General features: G+C 34.2%; 2 protein-coding genes across 2 annotated transcripts; one reads left to right on the top strand and one right to left on the bottom strand.

Annotated features, from left to right (window-relative positions):
* The first annotated feature begins 7404 nt into the window (after nt 1-7404).
* LOC114321571 (eukaryotic translation initiation factor 1A) lies at nt 7405-8307 on the top strand. Its single transcript, XM_028268745.2, has one exon. It carries the CDS (start codon nt 7689-7691, stop codon nt 8124-8126), a length of 438 nt encoding a protein of 145 aa, XP_028124546.1. The 5' UTR covers nt 7405-7688; the 3' UTR covers nt 8127-8307.
* A 1018-nt stretch (nt 8308-9325) lies between these two features.
* Nucleotides 9326-17153, bottom strand: LOC114321569 (serine/threonine-protein phosphatase PP-X isozyme 2). Its single transcript, XM_028268744.2, has 8 exons — nt 16651-17153; nt 15394-15546; nt 11708-11770; nt 11544-11629; nt 10669-10744; nt 10277-10545; nt 10119-10197; nt 9326-9864 (listed from the first exon to the last, which is right to left on the bottom strand). The coding sequence occupies exons 1-8, from the start codon at nt 16789-16791 to the stop codon at nt 9814-9816; spliced, it is 918 nt and encodes a 305-aa protein (XP_028124545.1). The 5' UTR covers nt 16792-17153; the 3' UTR covers nt 9326-9813.
* Between the last annotated feature and the right edge of the window lie 3965 nt (nt 17154-21118).

Consider the following 21118-nt stretch of genomic DNA (forward strand, 5'->3'; position numbering starts at 1 on the left):
CTGCACATCTATTTTTTTTACCAAAAAAAAAAAAGGTGTAAAATTACAAATGATAGCATATTTAAAATTGTTTATTGCAGCAAGACACTCTTAATTAATAGTGAATATTATCTTTTCTTTTTATTTGTAAAATTCGCATATATTGACATCTTCAAGTATTAAAATGTATGGTAAATTATAATTTAACACCCTGTGGTTTGCCTCAAAAACACGAAACCCCCCTATAGTTTCATTTGTAACACTTAAATCCCTTATATTTCATACTAGAGTGCAAAATCCAACGGACGTAACAGAAGTTGTAAAAAGTCATAAATGCCCTTAGATATTTTATATCCCTCAGTCGTTTCGTTTCATTTGACTAACATCAGTATTCGCATCTCTATTTGCTCTCTCTTTCTCTCTATATCTTCTCTCTTGCCGTGGTTGATTGGATTGAACTAGGGTTTCATCATCAAATTTACCATCATATTGCGAACACCATTACTAGTTTAGGTATGTGTTGTTTACCCTAATTTATTTTGATCGTTAGATGTTGATTTTCCCTAATTTTGATTCATAACTAAGTGTGTGTTGACTTCGATTCACAAAATTTGTAAGGTTTTAGACATGGTATGCCTGTATTACTTTAATTTTGGGGGATTGTGGTTAAAGTGGGGCGGGGTAGGGTATAAAGCTTCATAAGTAATGGGGAATTTTTTTCATGATGTTAACTTTGAGTATTTTTTATTCACAGATTTATTTTTGTATACTTTAGTATTCATGCCTTTTATTACTTTATTTTTTTGGGATGTTGGCTAAAGTGGGGTGGGGTATAGAGGTTCATAAACAACATGTATTTTTTTATGATGTTAACTTTGGATTTTTTTATGATTGTTGTTATGTGGTCCCAATGAGTTTGAGTTTTGTAATGTAATATTGTGAAGTTTTGTTGTTTTCTGCAATGAGGTAAAAAAAATGATTTTTTAGATCAACTATCATGGTTACTTCAGTTAGCCTCCTAATATTGCTTATAAACAAGGGAAAATGGAATATATATATATATATATTATGTTGATCTTGACAAACTATCTTTTATTGAGATTCATATCATCTTGAGGGAGATGAAAATAGATGTCTATAGTACTTCTGTTTTGTGGTATAGGAAATCTAGAAAAACTTTGGATGATGGGTTGACAATAATTGAAGAAGATATTGATGTATATACCATCATATGTGAGTATGAAGGTTTAGATGTGATTCAATTATATGTGGAGAAGGGTCAGAACCCATTACAAGTGGTAAGTCCAAAAGGGAAACATTTGGTACCCCCAAGAGAACCAGTTAGTGCTAAGCAGGCACTAACTTGGAATGACATGGAAAATATGAGTGAAGAAGAGATGGATTGTAGAGATGAAAAACAAGATGTAGGCGATGAGGAAATGCATAATGGAGATGGGGATGAAGGAGCAGCAGATGAAGATGTCAGAGATGAGGAAGTGGATAACAAAGCTTGGGATGAAGAAGATAGTGATGATCCTGATTACATGGATGATGGGAATGTTGATAGTGGTTTAGAAGATGAAGACTATAAAACTGATGAACCTGACTGGTTGAATGAGGGTTTAAAGAAGCCAGAAGATGATGATATTTTCTCACCAAGGGAGACTGTAAAGAAAAGAAAAAGGCAACCTCCTTCATGTGATCAAGAGGCAGATAAAAGGGTGGTATTCTGATCCCGAGGATGAAGATTTACATAGTGTACATAAGTCGTCAGGTGAGAAATATGAAAATAAATATCCTGAGTTCATTGAGGAAGTAGATATGAAGGAGCCACAACTCAAACTTGGAATGAAGTTTGCCACACCTCAAATTTTTAGAAAGGCAATGAAAAAGTGGAATATCCAACATGGTTATGACATCAAGCACATAAGGAATGACAACTCTAGGATTACTGTAGTGTGCAAGCATGGATGTGGATGGAGATTGCATGCTTCTCCTATGCAAGGTGAGAGAATTTTCAAATAAAATCATTCCAGCCAAAGCATGCATGTGGAAGGTCATATAATAATCACTTGGTGAACTTAACTTACTTGGCACACAAGTATATGGACAAGTTAAGGGATGACCCTAACATCAAAGTTGAGCCTATGTAGAAGACAGTTTAGAGGGAGTTAATGGTTGATGTTAGTAGGCCTCAATTGTATAGGGCTAAAAAAAAGCAAGAGAAGTTATTGAAGGGGATCAGAGGGTCCAATATGCAAAGGTGTATGATTAATGTGAAACAGTGAGGCTGCATAATCCAAACAGTGTAATGCAAGTAGTGGGGGATAAGCCCAATGAAGACATGTTTAGGCCCAACTTAGAATTGCCCTCAGTTTTCCAAAGGTTATATGTTGGGTTTACAGCCCTTAGAACATGATTTGTTGGAGGATGCAGGCTCATTATAGGATTGGATGGGTGCCATTTGAAATGAATCTATGGTGGGCAATTATTATGTGCACTTAGAAGGGATGGAAACAATAACTATTTTTCAATTTCATGGGCAGCTATTGAGGCAGAAAGTAAAGATTCTTGGGCGCGGTTTTTAAGGCAACTCATGGATGATATTGGTAGTGCTGATAACATGGGATGGGTCTTCATTTCTGACAGACATAAGGGGTTGGTACCTGCATTTGAGGAGGTAATGCCAAATGTGGAACATAGGTTCTGTATGAAGCATATTTACTCCAATTTCAGAGAAAAGTTCAAAGGGATTGAATTGAGGGACCTATTGTGGAAGGCAGCTACAACTGAGACTGTAAGGGAATTTGAATTTCACATGAACAAGTTGAAGGAGATAGATCCAAAAGAGAAAGCATACAAGTGGCTAAGGAAGATAGATTCTATTTTATGGACTAGGTCCCATTTCAGCCCAAAAAGTAGGTGTGATACATTGGTCAACAACATGTGTGAGTCATTCAATAATAACATCTTGGAAGCTAGGGACAAACCCATAATCAGCATGCTTGAATGGATTAGAAGGATGGTAATGCACAGGATCCAAATCAAGAAGGAATGGATGGAAAAATACACTGATGAAATTTGTCCCAACATTGTCAAAGATTTAGAAGCACTGAAAGTGCAAACTAGGAATTGTTTTGCAACCTATTGTGGTGACAGAAAATTTGAAGTAAATTGTGGTGATAACACACACATTGTTGATTTGGAGGAAAGAAAATGTAGTTGTAGGATGTGGGATTTGACTGGAATACCTTGTAAACATGCAATAAGTTCCATATTTGTTCAAAGAGAGAAGCCAGAGGACTATGTGCACTCTTATTACAATAAGCAACATTATCTTGTAGCCTATAACTCAATGATGCACCCTGTTCCAGGCCAGCATGATTGGGTTGAAATAGGACTGCCAGTAGTGGCTCCTCCATTGTACAGAAAGTAGCCTGGAAGACTACCAAAAATGAGAAAGAATAGTATAGATGAGCCAATAAACCTTGTCAGAGTTTCAAGGCAGAATAGGTTCATTGTTTGTGCTAGATGCCTTCAGAAATGTCAAAACCAAAGGTCTTGTAAGGGTCTTGTCCATCCCAAGTCCAAGCTTTTTAAGCCAACAAGAAGTAACCAGTAACAACCATCTTCAATAACAACAGCAACAGCAACTGCAACAGCAATTGCTTCATCAACACTAGCAATAGCAACATCAATAGCATATCAAGTAACCTGAACCTCCAATTTCATTTCATTTTGCAATACATTCCACAACAATAACTTAATACAGATATAAATCATTGCAGCCTAGAAGGAAGCTCCCTAGTAGGAGGGCCAACACATCCTCATCTCAAGTAAGATTTGTCCACTTTGCATACTTGTTGCATCATTGCAGCCCAGTTCTATTGTTAATTTCCATACTTGTTACATCAATGCAGCCCACTAGAATTGGCCACACATTAGAAGAATTTCCAAGTATGACTGGCAACACATCAGCATCTCAGGTAAGCTCTCTCTCCTATGGGTGTCGTTTGGTTTTTGACATAGTTGACAACATATAATTACTTACTTGGACCATTATCATTGCAGGCCAGTAGAGTTTAATACAGTTCTCCAGAATTTGATTACTCATCGTCTCAGGTATAATCAAATTTCATTTGCAAGTTCATTTGCTTTTATAGTATTTCACAAAATGTAATTGGATACTTCTGTGTGTTGCTTTGCAGTCCACTAGTTATGGCAGAGGAACGGGTGAACCAGTTGGAGATGGCAAGGTTATGTCCAGATCTGCATTAAGAGGTAGCTTCATTACAAGAGGTAGAAGATAAGGTGGCTCTGCAAAAGTTACAACTCAAAGGCAAACTGACAAAGGCAAAGGGAAAGCATGATGGCAAAGAAAGCTACAACTCAGCTTTTGTTGTGTTTTGAGTATTTTTCAACTTCTTAAACCATTAAGTGGCTTGCACCAATTTGTTTTTGAATTTGAAACTGGCTAGTATCTTAGTTTATTATGTTTTGAGAAGCCCAGATATTTTACAAGATCCAAATCAAGCATGTTTTTTTGTACCATTATTAATACATGTATCTTAGTTTACTATGTTTTTGGATTGAAACATGTTTTTGAATTATGTTTCAAATCAAGGAAATGAAGCATGTTTTGGGGTTGAAGCAAATGAAGCATGTTTCACAAGATCCAAATCAAGTAGGTTTACTTTCTTGACCAAAACATTCTTTCATTACAAATGAAGCATGTTTCAAATAGGGGAACAATGGGAACCAATATGTTTATATTCTTTAATGTTTTTGGAAGATGTAATCAACAAAACATTCTTTCATTACAATTTCTTTGGTTTATCAGATGCATACATTTCTTGACCAAAACATTCTTTCATTACAATTGCCTCACAGACCATTGCACACCTTCATTTTATACCTTGACTATATTTTTCATCTCTCAAACTCTATGGCCCAATAACTATCCATTTTTCTTCATTTTAGCAAACTTCACCCCAAACATTGTCATGATAAAGAAAAAAATCCATGTCCCAAAGAGAGCTTTGCAAAACATTTTCTCCCTTCTACGACTTCTTGATAGTTCCTTCTCCAATCTGTTCATCTTTACAACCATTTTTGGCAACACCTCTCTCCCACGTTGGCACATGGGTGGATCAACCCATTCAAAGTAGCCACAAGTTACATCAACCTATAATAAAAAAATATGAGTCCACAAATTCCTTTTCAAAAAAAATTCAATCTTTTTTTCCAAAAAAAAATTTTAAAAAAAATTATATTTTGCTTACCCCATATCTTGTACAACCGTAAAACATTTTACCTAAATTTCTAGATGTCATTGAAGTCTTAATAGGGGATCTCTCTCCACAATAACATAGTCTTGGAGTATTTGTCCTTGACTGTCCACTTTCGGAAGCAAATGAAGAAGCCATCCAACAATAACCTTAAACTTTGGGAAAATCTGGGCAGTTTTCGGACAATGTGGGAAAATTTCAATATAGGGTTCTATCTTATTTGGGTCTTGATTTGTGTATATATGGCAATAAGGGTGTTTTGGTCATTTGCCATATGTTTTTGGGCGGGAAAACGTACTCCACTCACCTGTTCTGGTCGTGCAACACACGCACTGTTTAAACAAACAGTTCCCTTGGATTTTGCACTCTGGCATGAAATATAGGGGGTTTCAGTGTTACAAATGAAATCATAGGGCGGCTCCATGTTTTTGAGGCAAACCACAAGGGTTAAATTATAATTTACCCTAAAATGTATTACTTTAAACTTGTACGACTTTATAATTAAAAGAGTATGTATGTATTTATAAATAAAATGATAAAGTAATATTATTAATAATTGAAGAGGTCTTAATGTCATTAGAATTATAAGTAATGAAAAAAAAATAAAAAGAAAATTTTAATTTTTGGAAGAGGGTGTAATGAGAAGATGGGTATAAGGATATGAAATTGTGGTATAAGAAGATCTCCAACGGTTCACCATTTTTTTCATCAAATATGAGTAAAAAAAGGAAAGTTTCTCAATCTAATATCAGCCGCTCCAACGGTGCACTGTAACTTTCATTAAAAGACAGTAGACGTCCAGGGGGACGACCGGTCGGTCGACCGGAAAAGGAAATTTTTTTTTTTTTTGGATTTTGTGAACTGAGTTTTTCTCAATGAAGTGTCTATGAGGGGATCTAAAATGGGTTTTTCATGGGTTTCATGAGGTATGAAGCTGTAAAGCGGCGAAAAGTTAAAAAAAAACTGAGGAGTCAGAAGAAACAAAAGGGATCAAGATTGATTTTGACCAAACAAGCTTGGTTTTAATTACGAAAATTTGGAGATGTTTCTAAAAAAAAATCAGAACAGAAAGTGAATGAAAGTGCAAAAAGAATTCAAAGCTTTGAACTTTCAACTTCCATTAACGAACCCCATTATGAACACTTTGTTTCAGGGGTGATTTGTGGAAGAAGAATTAAAAAAGAAAAGAGAGACGTTTCAGAGAAGAAATTTGGACTCCCAAACTTCATATATAGGGAGAGAAAACTCCTCTGTCTTTCTATCTTGCTGTTTCCCTTCAATCTCAATACCTGTAGAGAGAGTATTTTACTATCACTATCTCTGTTAAAATCTCAATACACTTCATCGAATTTGTTTACTCAAAAAAGATACAAAGGTGGTCGACCTCTTAGTGTAAAATTTTCATAAAATTTTGTTTCAGGTAGTCATCTGAGAGGACATCTGGCCAGACGTCCAATGGTCCACACTCAACGGCTTTACACAGTAAATTGCTGAAAGGTGCAAAAGATCTTCAATTTTGTGAAAATTTTAGAGTGTTCTCAATTTGATATCGTTTTGGTGAAACCATTAGAACACAAAAAGTATCTCTTTTTCACCAAATTTGAATTTGATAATGAATTTGGTGAACGGTTGGAGATGGTCTAAATATAAACTCTTTGACAAAAACTAGTCATTACTACAAAATACCAATCAGTATGTTTGGTTTTAATTTTTTTTTAAATTAAAGTTTATATTTTTTTATTTTTAGTGAATATTTTTAAAATTTTAAGCAATTCTTTTTTAATTTTTTTAGATGTATCTTACTTAGTTGTATCTAAAATATAAAATATTTGTAAAAAATGTTTTACAAAATTAATAAATACATAAACAGCAATGATAGAGACCATTAAAAAATCCAATCACTAATAGCTCTAATGAGTTGGAAAATATAAAAAATAAAAGAAAAAAGAAAAATACAAGAGACAATCATCACATCAAATGGAGAGCCACCTCATTAGTGCTCCATTTTTAGTGTTCCCAAGCATTAATCATACACAAAATACGAAAAATATACTGAATTTTCATATATTTTTTTTTGTATTTTTGATATTTGATAATTTTTTTTAAGATTTTTTTTTTCACAAACATCATATTTTTTAAGTATATTTATATTAATGTACCTAAAAAATAAAATATTATTTAAAATATTAAAAAAATTCAATAAAAAAAATTAATTAATTTTTAGACAAATAAATCTTAAAAGCTGAATAACATTCGGGCCAGTTCAGCAATAAGACAAAATACAGGGAATTCAATATCTATTTCACTTTTATATCTCGATCACAAGAAAGCTAGGGTTAGGGTTTCTTTCCTTTCTCATACTCTGTCTGTCTCTCTCTCTCTCTCTACCTCCCTCTCCATTCAAACAATCTCAAATACACCATGCCAAAGAACAAGGGAAAGGGAGGGAAGAACCGCAAGAGAGGGAAGAACGAGGCCGACGACGAGAAGCGCGAGCTGGTCTTCAAGGAAGACGGTCAAGAGTACGCTCAGGTCCTCCGGATGCTCGGAAACGGGCGGTGCGAGGCCATGTGCATCGACGGGACCAAGCGGCTCGGCCACATCCGCGGCAAGATGCACAAGAAGGTGTGGATCGCCGCCGGAGACATCATACTCGTCGGACTCAGGGATTACCAGGATGATAAGGCTGACGTCATCCTCAAGTACATGCCCGACGAGGCTAGGCTGTTGAAGGCGTACGGAGAGCTTCCGGAGAACACGAGGCTCAACGAGGGGATTGCTGGTGGGCTCGATGAGGAAGACGATGGTGCTGGTGATGATTACATTGAGTTTGAAGACGAAGATATCGATAAGATCTGATCTGAAGAATTACAACAGTCTTTGTTTGTGAAATAATCAATCGACTATGATTTTTGCTTTTTGTTTTTAATTGATGGTATGATTATGATTATGGTGGTTTTGAAGTATAAGTAAGCAAATTGAAAACTTGTTTGATTTTTCCTCAGCATCTGAGACGTTGAATATAGGATGATTTATGCAAGTTTCATTTGGATTTGTTGTGATGTCTAATGGATTTTTGGTGCTTTTCTGCAGAATATTCATTTAATAAAAAATTAATTGTACATTTTAATATTATTTTTACTTAAAATTCCTTTTTTTTTAAAAAAACGAATACTTAAAAGTCTATTCATTCAACTAAATAAAAAAGGGACAATTTCAAAGAAATGGAGACTGAAATACTTAAAAGTTTATTTGCAATCGAAGGGTGTTTGGCAACTTGGTAAAGGTTTGGGGTCAAGATCTTAAATTTCAAGTTCAAAACTCTTTGGGCCAATCTTATGGGCGTAGGATAGTTGGTTGGAAGGTTAACCTCAAGTTGTTGTTATTACAGAACTTGGTGTGAGCTCAATGCTCTCGCGAGTTAAGAGGTCAGAACAAATTTGGACTCAATGCTCTCTCGAGTAGGTCAGAACAAATTTTCAAGTTATCTTGGTAATCTTTGCAAGGAGTTCTTGTAACCAAAAAAAGTCTATTTGCATAATTGAATTCCATAAATCACTTATATCTTTATCATTTTATAACTATTTTTTCACTTTCTATTTTTTTAATATTCTCTCAATAAAAAACATGTGATAAATTATAAATATATTATTTAAAATACAAATTATTTCTTATAATTTTAGAAATTAATTGTATAGGAATAACTAGGAATTTTATTTTATTTTTGTAAAGAATATTTTTAAATTTCTAAAACTAGAAGAGACAATTATATTTAAGCAAATTTTAAAAAATATTTTTAATTTACCCAAAAATATATAAAATAGTAACATCCACGATTAAATATATTTTTCATAAATAATTAGACATTCAAAAAATTTCACAAATAATATCTTCTTACACTAATATTTTTAACCATAATAGTTGCCAGGATGAGAAATTACAAAAATATGATTCTTAGACTAAACTTAATGAACATAAGATTATAAGCGAATTAAAGTTGATTTTAAAATTCAAACATCTGATCTAGTCTTTGGGAAACCCCTAATCACAGCATTCAGTTTGACAACCAACCTTCATTAAGAAACTTGAATAACAAAAAAGACTCGCTCAACAATAATCCAAAATATATGGAGTATTCACAGAGTCTTCTCAGTGGTTGAATATCCGGTATCAAATTCTGGCACTTCTACTCCCACAGATGAGACCAAAAGCTTCCTCTTACATGTATTCTTGTCTATATATCTCAATGATTAATCAGCACACAAGAAGCTACGTAATACACACTAATATTACAAGTAATACAATATCAAACCATGAAAATGAAGTCATGTGACAAAGGCAATCCCCATCAACTGAAACTCATCAAGAAAATCCAGCAGACCTTCCCACTGGCCATATCTCAAATGTCAACCATTGAAAAGTCTATCTATCAATTCCTCTGTATAACATGACATTATCTTCACTACGCAATTGTACACTCGTGTTGTTGACCAATTCAAGCATATATCGGATGGAAAAAAAGAGGCAAAAGCTCCACAAACTAATTTCATAGAAAGTAATCCGGTGCAGGTTTTTTAGCAGGAGCCCCTCTTGATTCCTGCATTTCACAATGATCTCTTAATGGACAAGAAGTCAAAAGGAAAATTAATAAGGCAGAATATGTATCAAGAAACTCTATGCCTCTCAACTACATGGAAATATACAGTACTACTGGCCATTAAAGTCTTGAAGAACACAAGAAAAGAGACAGAAAATGGCACTCCCATGTACATCGGGAATCTGTTCTGAGTGCTGTTGATCAAGATGACAAAAAGATGCAATCAATTTTTTCGTCCAACTACATAAACAAACCTGTGGCGCTGCATCAAACACGCGAAACTGCTTGTCAAGATTTTCATCCAGCTCAAGAATTGCAGCTACGTTACCACATCTGCAACATAACTGCATGTGAATAAAGAATCTGGCTATTGAACACCGTGAAAGAGAAAATAGTCCAAATTAGTTGTCACCTGTAACAATAATTTGGAGCTGACCAGACAGTAACAATCTGGCTGTTGAACATCCATTTATAGCCTTCCATTACCAACTGATGAGCACGACATATATAGTCAATGTTATTTGCGTGGTTAAATGTCGTGACAACACTGCCACCAAATAAGAAACCAGCGCCACGGGGACTCAAGCCCCAACTCTCGACTACATCTTCTGGATCTGACCATAAGAGGTCACACATGGCACCATCATGAGGTACTTCTTGCTTCCGATCAATTGTTCGAATCTGGCCAGTAGGTCATGTTAACAATCAAAAAAAGAGTTTTCTTGGCAATATAAAATACTAATAGAATAACATCAGAAAATTGAAAAGAAAAACAACCATATGATGGAGGATGACTTAACAGACCTGGTCCAATGTGGAAATGGAAGGAGAAAGACCACCATGAACACAAAATATTTTGTTCTCAATGAGGGCAGACAGACTGCAGTGAAGCACATTGAAATTCAAAAACCGCAAGTAAAGACCTAAAAAATTTAATCTTAATCAAGGCTGTATTTGAAAGCAACTTCATTGAAACCTTAAGAGAAATGATAATGTCCTCTTTTAGATGCAACTTTAAGAAGACATTATGAATGTTGAATATATATATCTTTGACCACATGTGTATTTCGTCATGGCTTCCTGGAGTTTCTCAAAGAAAGCAGGTGTTATTGGCTTCTTTTAACAATTGCTTAAGAGTGAAACTTCTGGGGAAAAAAAAATTACAACAAAAAGTTCGATGAAAGTTAGGCACATGCTTCCAAACATACCATGACATGACGACAATGAGAAATCACAAATCATGGCAAGTGGGATACACGGGTAACTATGGACACAAACACAGACATTATTGTCATCTAAAATATGAACTCTCTAGCAAGGGAACAAAGCAAAAGCAGGAGTTTCCTTGTTACAAAGCATGTTATAAAAGTTCAACAGCAAACATGAGATTCATTCAATTGCCCCATGGCCTAACCAAAGATTTCTCAATCACAGCACCAATTCAAGTTTGTGATTCTAAATATCAAACTGATTAACAAATACAAACCTTTTAACATCTGACCATTCAGCAGATGAAAAATGATTAGGTGAGAATGATGGTTATCATTTGGATTGCTAGTGTCCAAAAATCACTAACACATGTAATCCAATCGCTTAAAAAAAAAATAGAAATAACCCTTGGATTTTATGTCTTTCATTAGACAGATAACTCGTGACATCTTGTAAGGAAACTGACAAACCTCAAGTAATCAAATATATCAGTGCAATATCTCCACACGTTCACTGAGCCATACTTCCGTAGGCACTCATCATAGAATCCATATACCTGGCAAGAGAGGAAGGCCAAAAAAGTTAGCTAAGCATATAGAACTCAAACTAGACAAATCAATTAATAAGACTTAACCTGTGTGATCTGGCGGCTCTCATGGTTTCCCCTTATGAGAGTTATCCGATCTGGATATCTGACCTGGTTGAGAAGAAGAAGAAGGAAGGATAATAAACAAATAAGACTAACATTACAACTCCATAAAAACTTCATATATGCATAAGCAAGTAATGCTTTGCAATCTTGGATAGGTCCTGCTAACAACCGCCCATTGGAAATTTGTTAACAACCAAATAATACAAAAAAAGTTAGAATTCCAATACACATTTCACATGCTCCCATATACTTTATATATTTTTATACATTTCACCATTGCAAATATAACAAGGTGCTGATTAGGGAATATATAGCAGTGACGATGCATAGGTCATGTGTGCAAGAAACCATGCTGTAGATTCAATGTTCATACTATGGAAAGACGGCTAGGGTTCTACACGTTTGCACATTTTGGAATTCTAGAGAGAGCGCACATTCCTCTCTCCAATCCTTATACAGAAATGAGACAAAAAAGTGCCTTGTGGTATATTAAGACGGATTAGCTTCAGGATTAACTTAAATACAGCATGAGTTTGAAAGCTTCTACGCCCCATTTGTTAGACCTCCATAATGTATGCCATAATATATGCTGATTATGGAAGCATTTACCAAGTTGTTGTCTCGGGGGGTGCAAGAAGGTTTATTGAAAGGTTTCCATGTAGGGGGAGTGCAAGGGGATTCGGTAATGATTTCTCACCTTTTGTATGCTGATGATGCTATGAACTTTTGTGGGGCTTCTCCGGAGTAGCGGGGCCATTTGCGGTGTGTTTTGCTATGTTTCGAGGCAGTGTCGAGGCTAAAGGTAAATTTGGCAAAGTTGGAATTGATTCTGGTTGGGGAGGTGGGTCCGATCAACACTCTAGCAACTATTTTGGGCTGCAACTTGTCAGTGTCTTATTTAGGGTTACCTTTGGGGGCTTCTTTCAAAGATAAGCATGTATGGGATGGGGTTATTAAAAGGGTTCAGCGGCGTTTGGCGGGCTGGAAGAGACGGTATTTGTCTAGGGTGGGAGGTTAACTTTGGTCAAGAGTGTTTTGGGGAGTATTCCTACTCATTTTATGTTGGTTCATGTTATTCCAGTCTCCGTGGCTCGCTTTTGGAGAAATTGCAGCAGGATTTGCTGTGGAGGGGTGGTGGGGAGGAGTTTAAGTATCACTTGGTTTGATGGGAGCAGATTTGTTGTCCAAAGGAAGTAGAGGGTTTGGGCTTGAGGCGGTTGGACAAGTTTAATTCTGTCTTGCTGGGGAAGTGGTTGTAGAGGTTTGCTTGGGAGAGAGATAAGTTGTGGAGTAGGGTGGCGGCGGCAAAGTATGGGGTCAGTAATGGTGATTGGAGTACAAAGCAGGTAAGGGGGTCTCATGGGTGTGGGTTGTGAAAAGGTATTTGGTTGGGGAGGGGGGAATTTTGGGAACATGTTCATTTTCAAGTGGGTTCTGGTGTAAGGATTCGGTTTTGGAAGGATCGGTGATGTGGTGGAAAGGTGTTACAGGACTGTTTTCCGCTCATTTTTCGTCTTGCGGTGGATCCTGATGTGGTGGTGGCTTCTTATATGGGGGCGGTTGGGGGCAGGTGATTTGGGATCTTGCTCTTCATCATCAGCCCCAGGATTAGGAGTTTGAGCAAATGATGGATTTGTTGGCTTTTCTTTATGAGTTTCCAGTGGGTCGTTTGGGAGGTGATGTTATGGTTTGGGGAGGGCCAAGTTCGAAGGGTGTTTTCTCGGTTTCTTCATTTCACCGGATTCTGTGTGGGCCGGCGAAGGAGGAGTTTCCTTAGCATTAAATTTAGGTCATAGGTGTTCATTCTAAGGTGGCTTTTTTTGTATGGATAGCGGCGTATGATAGTATTTTGACAATTGATAATCTAGTTCATCGAGTGCATGTTTTGGTTAATTGGTGTTGTATGTATTGTGAGGTTGCGAAATTGGTGGACCATTTGCTTGTCAAGTGTCCAGTGGCTTCTCGTTTCTGAGATCTTATTTTTTCTACTTTTGGGGCACAATGGGCGTAGCCGAAAGGGGTGTTGGGTGTCTTATAGAGTTAGATAGGGGGTCGAGTGGAGAAGAGGCATCAAAAGGCTTGGGTGTTGGCTCCATTGTGTTTGATGTGGCTTATTTTGCTGGAACGCAAGCAGCGTATTTTTCAAGAGGTTGCTCATTCGATGTCGTGGTTGGAAACTTGGTTTCTGCATGTTCTCTGCAGATGGGTGTCTGGGCGGGTGAATCCAGATTTGTTTGCCTTTTTAAATTTTTTAGATGATGTGGTTGAGTGGGTTGTAGTTCTGTTCTGTTTTGTTTACTTTTGTGAGTGCTGCTCCTATCTTGGGGGTGTCAGTGTGTAATCTTTTGCATCTCCTCGATGCTTTGATTTCTTTATAAAATTTTATTTATCAACAAAAAAAACAAAAAATAAAAATAAAGAATAAAAAAACATGTATTCTATGATATATAACAAAATGAACAAATATATATATGAAAAGAACTCCATAATCTTGATGTATGGAATCGTACTCCATGCTGTATCCAATACTTTTTTTATTTTCTTTTCGTTTCTTTTTTCTTTTTCTCTTTATCTAAGGTAAAAATTTCATAATATGAGGTGGCTAGAATGATTGTGTAAGATCACCAAGTCAATAATTTCTCAAGTTTGTTCCATAACCTTGCATCAATGCTGAATGCAACTTACATCCTATCAGGATAAGAAGTGTTTTATCATGCACTAGTTGCATATAAACCAAACCAAACCAAGCCTTAAGCCCCATCAAATGGAATCGACTATATGAATTCTTCTTCTCCATTCAACTCTATCCAAAGCCATTTCCTTAGTCAAATTAAGGGGGTTCATATCTCTATTTACTATATTAGCCCACGTCGATCTAGATCTACCGCTTCTCCCAACATTTCCATCTACCGTCACTGTATTGCATCTCTTCACTATTGCATCTGTTAATCTCCGTTGTATATAACCAAACCATTTCAATCTGTTCTTTCTGAACTTATCTTCTATCGGTACTACTCTTATCCATTCTTAAATATACTCATTCCTAACTCTATATTTTCTACTCTTGACACACATCCACCTTAGCATTCTCATTTTAGCAACACTCATCTTATCTACATGTTGTTTCTTGGTTGCTCAACATTTCGACTCTACAACATTGCTAGTCTAATAGCCGTTCTATAGAACTTCCCTTTTAGTTTAGTGAACACTCGTTTATCGCACAATACCCTAAACGCACTCCGCCACTTAAGCCACCCTGCCTTAATTCTATGGACCGCATCCTCTTCAATCTCCCAAACCGTTGTAATAATCGATCATAAATAAAGAAAATATTCACTCTTAGGTAGTTATTAGCTCTTGATCATATAAAAATTAAAAATAAAAACAAAACAAAACAAAATAACTCTTGGACAACAAAGGTCATTATAAAAGAAATTTCGCCCCCGTCTTACAGAAGTACACTATAAAAACTACTAAAGTGGAGGAGAGATCAAATGCATGAGAACAAGTCGCCTGAAAGCCCACAATTTCAAACTTATAAAGAGATAAAATTACAAACTTAAAATTGAAGAACGAGCAAGAACATGGATCTCATTAGATGAGACCTATCTCATCTCACAATAAAATAAAGCAGAAATAAGGCTCAAAAAATAGTTTAGGAATTACACCTTCAGAGCTAGTAGAAGCAGAAATGTCTCAACAGAGTAAAATCCTCTGTCAACAAAATCTCCAAGGAACAAGTAATTAGTCTTTGGACAATCACCTCCTACTTTGAAAAGTTCCTTCATGTCATAAAACTGCCCATGGATATCGCCGCAAATCTATATGAAAAAGAGGCCTAATATTACAAATAAGCCATAATTGTGACTGACATCAGTATTCAAATTAAAAACAACTACAATTATCAGGTCAGAGGAGTAGCATCAAGGATGCAAGATCTACTGAGATCTTTAAAAAAATAAAAATCAATTATGCAGGCAATGCAGTTTCAAATTTACCAAGTAGGTAACATAGACACCATCAAATGAATGCCTTTTTGTTGCTACTTGAGAGGCAGACAGAGAGAGGACAAGAAACCTAAAAACAATTTTACTAAAAAATCATCATCACAGAAGGATAGGAAGTATTCCATTTTCTGAACCTATGCAACGCGGGTTCATATACATGTAATCGTAATCCACATCTCAAAATGACACATCAAGTAAGCTCCAAAGTTCATAACATCAATCCAAGTTGGATAATTGTGACATGTAGTTTCTAGGTTTTTCCCCTGATACGTATGGATGAGTTTTAAACAAGTTGCTTGCTGCAAATTAGAATTAACACCATGACCGGTTGAGTATCGAAAACTTTTCGCATGCTCCAACTCAGTTTAGTAAATTTCCACAAATCTACAAAAATAAAAAAATAAAAAACCTAAAGCTTACCCATTTTGGAATCTGTGTTAGGTCCACATAAACGTTTAGTATGAGCATCTTAGACCCCCACATAATTATATTAGTCTAGAAAGCTTTACAAAGTTCAGGCATACTTGCAACAGGTTGGACGTTGAACCTTGAATAGAATTGGGACAACAACCAACCCAATATACCTCAAAGACAGCGTGCAATTAATTCATTCTCTTCCTATCAATCCCTAAAAAATTTACTTGTTAGTACCCATAACATTCACAACCGCATAGCCACCGTAGTTTCAATATTCAAATCGGTCCAATTAAATAATGACAGAATACGATCAAAATATCGAAAAATTCAAAATGAAAACAAGTAGTCTAATTTACAACATAGAGTTCAAAGGTCGCATTTCCAATGAAAAAATCTCCATAATTAAAACTTAAACCTAGATCGATTCGACGACAGTGACAGTCGAATCAAAAGAAATCAAACTCTTATATACGAAGAAGCGAGAGGGGGTTCGAGACTTGCGGTGACAGGTGCGTCGACTCTCTGAACATTGCTCTCTTCGACGAGGATTTCCATGGCTTTGAGGCAAAGAGCCTTGACTTCGGACTCCTTCAAGGGCTCGCACTTCTTCAGCTGCTCTATTTGCCTGTCTAGGTCTGACATCTCTCTCTCTCTCTAGTTTCTCTCTCTCTCTCTACCCCACACAAGGACGGAAGAAGAGCAGAGAGAGCAAGCCGATTTGAAGACGACTCTGTCTCTCGCTCCTCCTCTGCATCTAAAAAGCTCTCTCTCTCTCTTCTCTCCACACAACAAGCAAATAACATAATTAATTAATTATATTTTATTATATTATATTAATCTATTATTTTGCCTACTAGTTTCTCTTCTACTGTTGTGTTGTGGTTCACTTCTTTTTTTTGTGGTCTCTCTTTCTCTCTCTCTGTCTTGCTTGTTTTTTTGCTCTTGTTTTGTTGCAAGCTTTGCCTTTGAGCTTTTCGCAATTCGCGCGGCCGCCCCCTAAATTTTGGTGTATTTTCGTTTTGCCTATTACTTATCCGTTTCATTTGCTTTTTAACCCGTCTTTCAGACGTTGGTGTGTCTAACCAACAGCACAAGTCAAATGAATACATAAGTTAAATGAATACATCATCTTAAAAAAATAAAATAAATAATAGACTAAATATAAATTATTATTGCATAGGCATATAAATATGTAATATTTTTGACATAGTAGATGATTCATGCATTAACGGGGATGTCACTATTTTATCTAAATATATTTAAATTATAGAAACATGTGCCTATATCTAGTCTAATTAGTGATAAAGTCGGAATTTTGATTCAAATATATAATAATAAGGTAAGATATTTATGTTTATAATAGTGTATTTTAGAATTTTTTTAGAATTTTACAATTTTTTTTGGATCTCAATGATTGATGGTGTGAGCCCCACACATATATCAATGGTTAAGATTTAAAGAGAATTGTGGAGATTCCGAAAAAAAGGATCCAAACATTTTTTATTTTAATTTGTTGTGTTTTGATTCTAACACACTTTTAACTTTCAATTGAAATCATAACAATAATTTGGCCCGTAATCGCCAACTCCATAAAAAAGCAAGTATTTTTATCATCTATATTCACATACAAGTTACTGCATAATCATATATATATATATATATATAATTAAAAGTAGTATTTTTCTTATATTTATGTGACACATTGTAAGGGCCTTTTTTTTTTTTTAGGAGAACCGTGGCAGCATGTATTTTTTTAATTATATATAGAGTTCTATACAAATACAAACCTGAATGTAATTTAAATTATATTAACTTTATTTATTTTATATGGATTCTATCTAACAAATATTTATTTTCCATATATTTTTCATAGTAAATTGAGATAATCCACAAACTCAATGCTAATTTTGCGTTCCACATTTTTCTTCTTATTTCTTTCAAGGGTATTAGGATTTTTTTTAATGCTAAATTGCCTTCCTTTTTTTTTTTTTCTTCTTCTCATGCATTATTTTAGTCCCAATACCAATTTTATATTATTCTATATTATGGATTTGTCATTTAAATTTTATTGTAATTTTATATATGAAATTATACTTCATTTTCTACGATTTTTTTATATAATCACAACTCACATGAAGAAAAACATGCACAACAATGATACTCTCAAAGAATCTCTAAAGTTTGTATTTACTGCTTGAGTTACTTTTTTTTAATTATTAAACAGTAAATTCTTTTATATTTTGACATCATATTATAGATGATTAATCACTTCACATACTAAAATGTATCTATCGTTTGGATGTTTTCATTATTTTTTTTTTTTTTTTTGAGAGTTTAGACGTTGTTATGTGATTCTTTCTTGGTAGTTGTTGTTAAATTTATTTTATACAGTTTATATTTTAATTTAATTAAGAGTATTTATTTTACAATCTTATAATTTAATATAGGGGATTTTTTAAAAGGATATCTGGTATTAAGATTTTATAGCATAAATAACATCCAATATTTTCATAATATCTAAGGTTCCTCAATTTTGATCCAAAGAAATTTTGGTCTTAGTGAAATTCCCAGAATTTCTTTGGACTTCCCAAAGGATTTCTCTGGGTTCAAAACAGAGAAAATTGAAAATTTCTCTAAGTTCAAACTAGAGAAAATTGAACAACTACCATTTTCATTTTGACCAATTTTCTTTGGACTGTAAGACATTTAGACAACAACAAATCAGAGAAAATTGAACAACCACCGTTTCATTTTGACCAGTTTTCTTTGGACTGCAAGACATTTAGACAATAACAAACTAGAGAAAATTGAACAATCACCATTTTGTAAGACATTCAGACAACAACAAACAATAAAAAAATTGAGCTACTTAGAGACCAAAAACAAAGAGACCAGAGAAAACTAAAATTTCTCTGAATTTGTTCACAGAGAATTTCTCTGACTTCCTTTACAAATTTCTTTGTGAAGAAAGTCTTTGGTTTAGTTTATCCAACAATTCTACTCAAAAATTTATACCTATCAAAACTATTCAACAACTTTGAGTTGAGAATCACCATTAAGGACCCAATCAATAAGTTGTTGTTTGGGCTTGTTGATGCCTACAAGATTAGCTTCTTCTAGCAGAAGTGCGTCACCTCTTCGATCATACCATCCACCATTATCTGCCACGTTGGAGCTTGAGGCTTGTTCTGAGGTATAGAATTTGTAACCATACCTCTCTCCACTATAACATGGTTTCATTTTCTCTCTTCTCTATTTTCTCTCTCTTCATCCATTACTATTATTGTTTTTCTCTTGCTTTTGCTCTGGTTTTAGGGCTTAGCTTGGCTTCCGATTGGGATTCTCGAAGGAACAATGCTTCTCATAACAGCGAAATGGCGATGACGGCGATCTTGCCAATCGTTGAAGGCTTCAGATCGCGCGGCCATAGTCAGTCGCAAATCTCTATCAGACTACATCGGTGAGGTGAGAGTAATGGTTTCCGGTGATAGTGGTCATGAACCGTAGTGAAATAGGAGGGACTAATAGGACTTCTAAAAACTATTGCTCTGAAAATACTAAAAAAAGAGTGAATCTAATGTACTTCGAGCAGTGGACGCGAGGAGATATATGAAAAAGATGAGAGCTAAGATTTGCATTTTTTAGATGGAGGATTGTAATCTTGAGCGGCAATGATCTGTTTGCGGATTAGAATCGACGATTTGTTCACAGATCTATCCTATGTTAACTTAGATCCTTCAATGAAATTATGGATCTAGATCTTAGCGGAGACGCGGAGCTTTAGTTATGAAATGTTTTCAGAGGACGAGAGACACAGAGCTTCAGCGATGGAGTGATATAAGAGTATGGAGGTAAGGGACCTTCGACTACAAAAGAAAATATCGCGGGCCTATTTCATTATTAAAAATTGGAGAGGGATGGTAGACTAATTTTTCCTTTAATATATATATCATATAAAATTATTATATGATAATCAAACTATAACATATTTATATTTAATTTTTTTAACAAAATTTATATAATTTCTATTTATATATATATTTTATTTTCCAAATGAATATAAAAGAAAATTAAATAGTTAGAATTGCTTTTAATTTTATGTTACTAATTCTTCTTCTAATTTAACTATTATTTTTAATATCAAAACGACTATTTAATTTACTGTTTTATAATTTAATATATATCATACAAAATTATTATATGATAATTACACTATGTAATAAGATAGAACTAAAATTATCAAAATACACAAATAATTTAACTAAAATTAATATATATAAGTATTTAAGTAACAATTTTATAGAATGATAGTGCTAATGTTATTAAAATAAATAATTAAAATTATTCTTTTACAACACACATTGTACCATCAAATATTTTTTAGAAAAAAATAAGTACATTACATAGGTCAAATGCTAATTTATATTATATATTAAGAAAAATGAGATTTTTAACTTCTATAGTTCTAAGAGTTTCAAAATGTAATCCTATGTTGTTTTTTTTTTTATTTTTTAAAAATAAAAAAATGTAATTGGCTACTAAAATTTAACTATATCTATAATTTAAAATTTTTTTAAAAATATTTATATATAGAAAGTCAAATATTAAAAATATAAAAAAAAAATTATTTCATAGGACTATGAATTCCATATAAGTTGGATTATTGTGTCCTAGTGATGCGTGGATAAAAATGGTGAGATTAAAATCTTAGCACATTAAGTTATAAAATGATACATTTGCTCCCCAAATATTTGATTTCATTATGTATTGTATTTAGTAAAATAAAATAAAATACAAAATTTCAATTAAAAAAATAAAATAAAATAAAATAATTTTTATTGATTTTATTTATTTATTTTTTAAAATAATTGTTTATAGATGTTTTATTGATTTTTTATTTTAAATTTTTATTGATATTTTATTTAATTTTTATTATTTTTAATTTTCATTATTTATTATTTTTAAAAAA

This window comes from Camellia sinensis, chromosome 8 (genome assembly GCF_055761805.1).
Source record: "Camellia sinensis isolate YWXY chromosome 8, ASM5576180v1, whole genome shotgun sequence".
Taxonomy (NCBI): domain Eukaryota; kingdom Viridiplantae; phylum Streptophyta; class Magnoliopsida; order Ericales; family Theaceae; genus Camellia; species Camellia sinensis.

What these genes read in the sequence shown, in the direction of transcription:
- LOC114321571 (XM_028268745.2), top strand. Translation starts at nt 7,689, where the DNA reads ATGCCAAAGAACAAGGGAAAGGGAGGGAAGAACCGCAAGAGAGGGAAG.
- LOC114321569 (XM_028268744.2), bottom strand. Translation starts at nt 16,791, where the DNA reads ATGTCAGACCTAGACAGGCAAATAGAGCAGCTGAAGAAGTGCGAGCCC. An exon ending in GATATATTTGATTACTTGAG is followed by an intron (nt 10,745 to 11,543) that starts GTTTGTCAGTTT and finishes GCTTCACTGCAG; the next exon opens with TCTGTCTGCCCTCATTGAGA. An exon ending in GCTCCAAATTATTGTTACAG is followed by an intron (nt 10,198 to 10,276) that starts GTGACAACTAAT and finishes GTTATGTTGCAG; the next exon opens with ATGTGGTAACGTAGCTGCAA.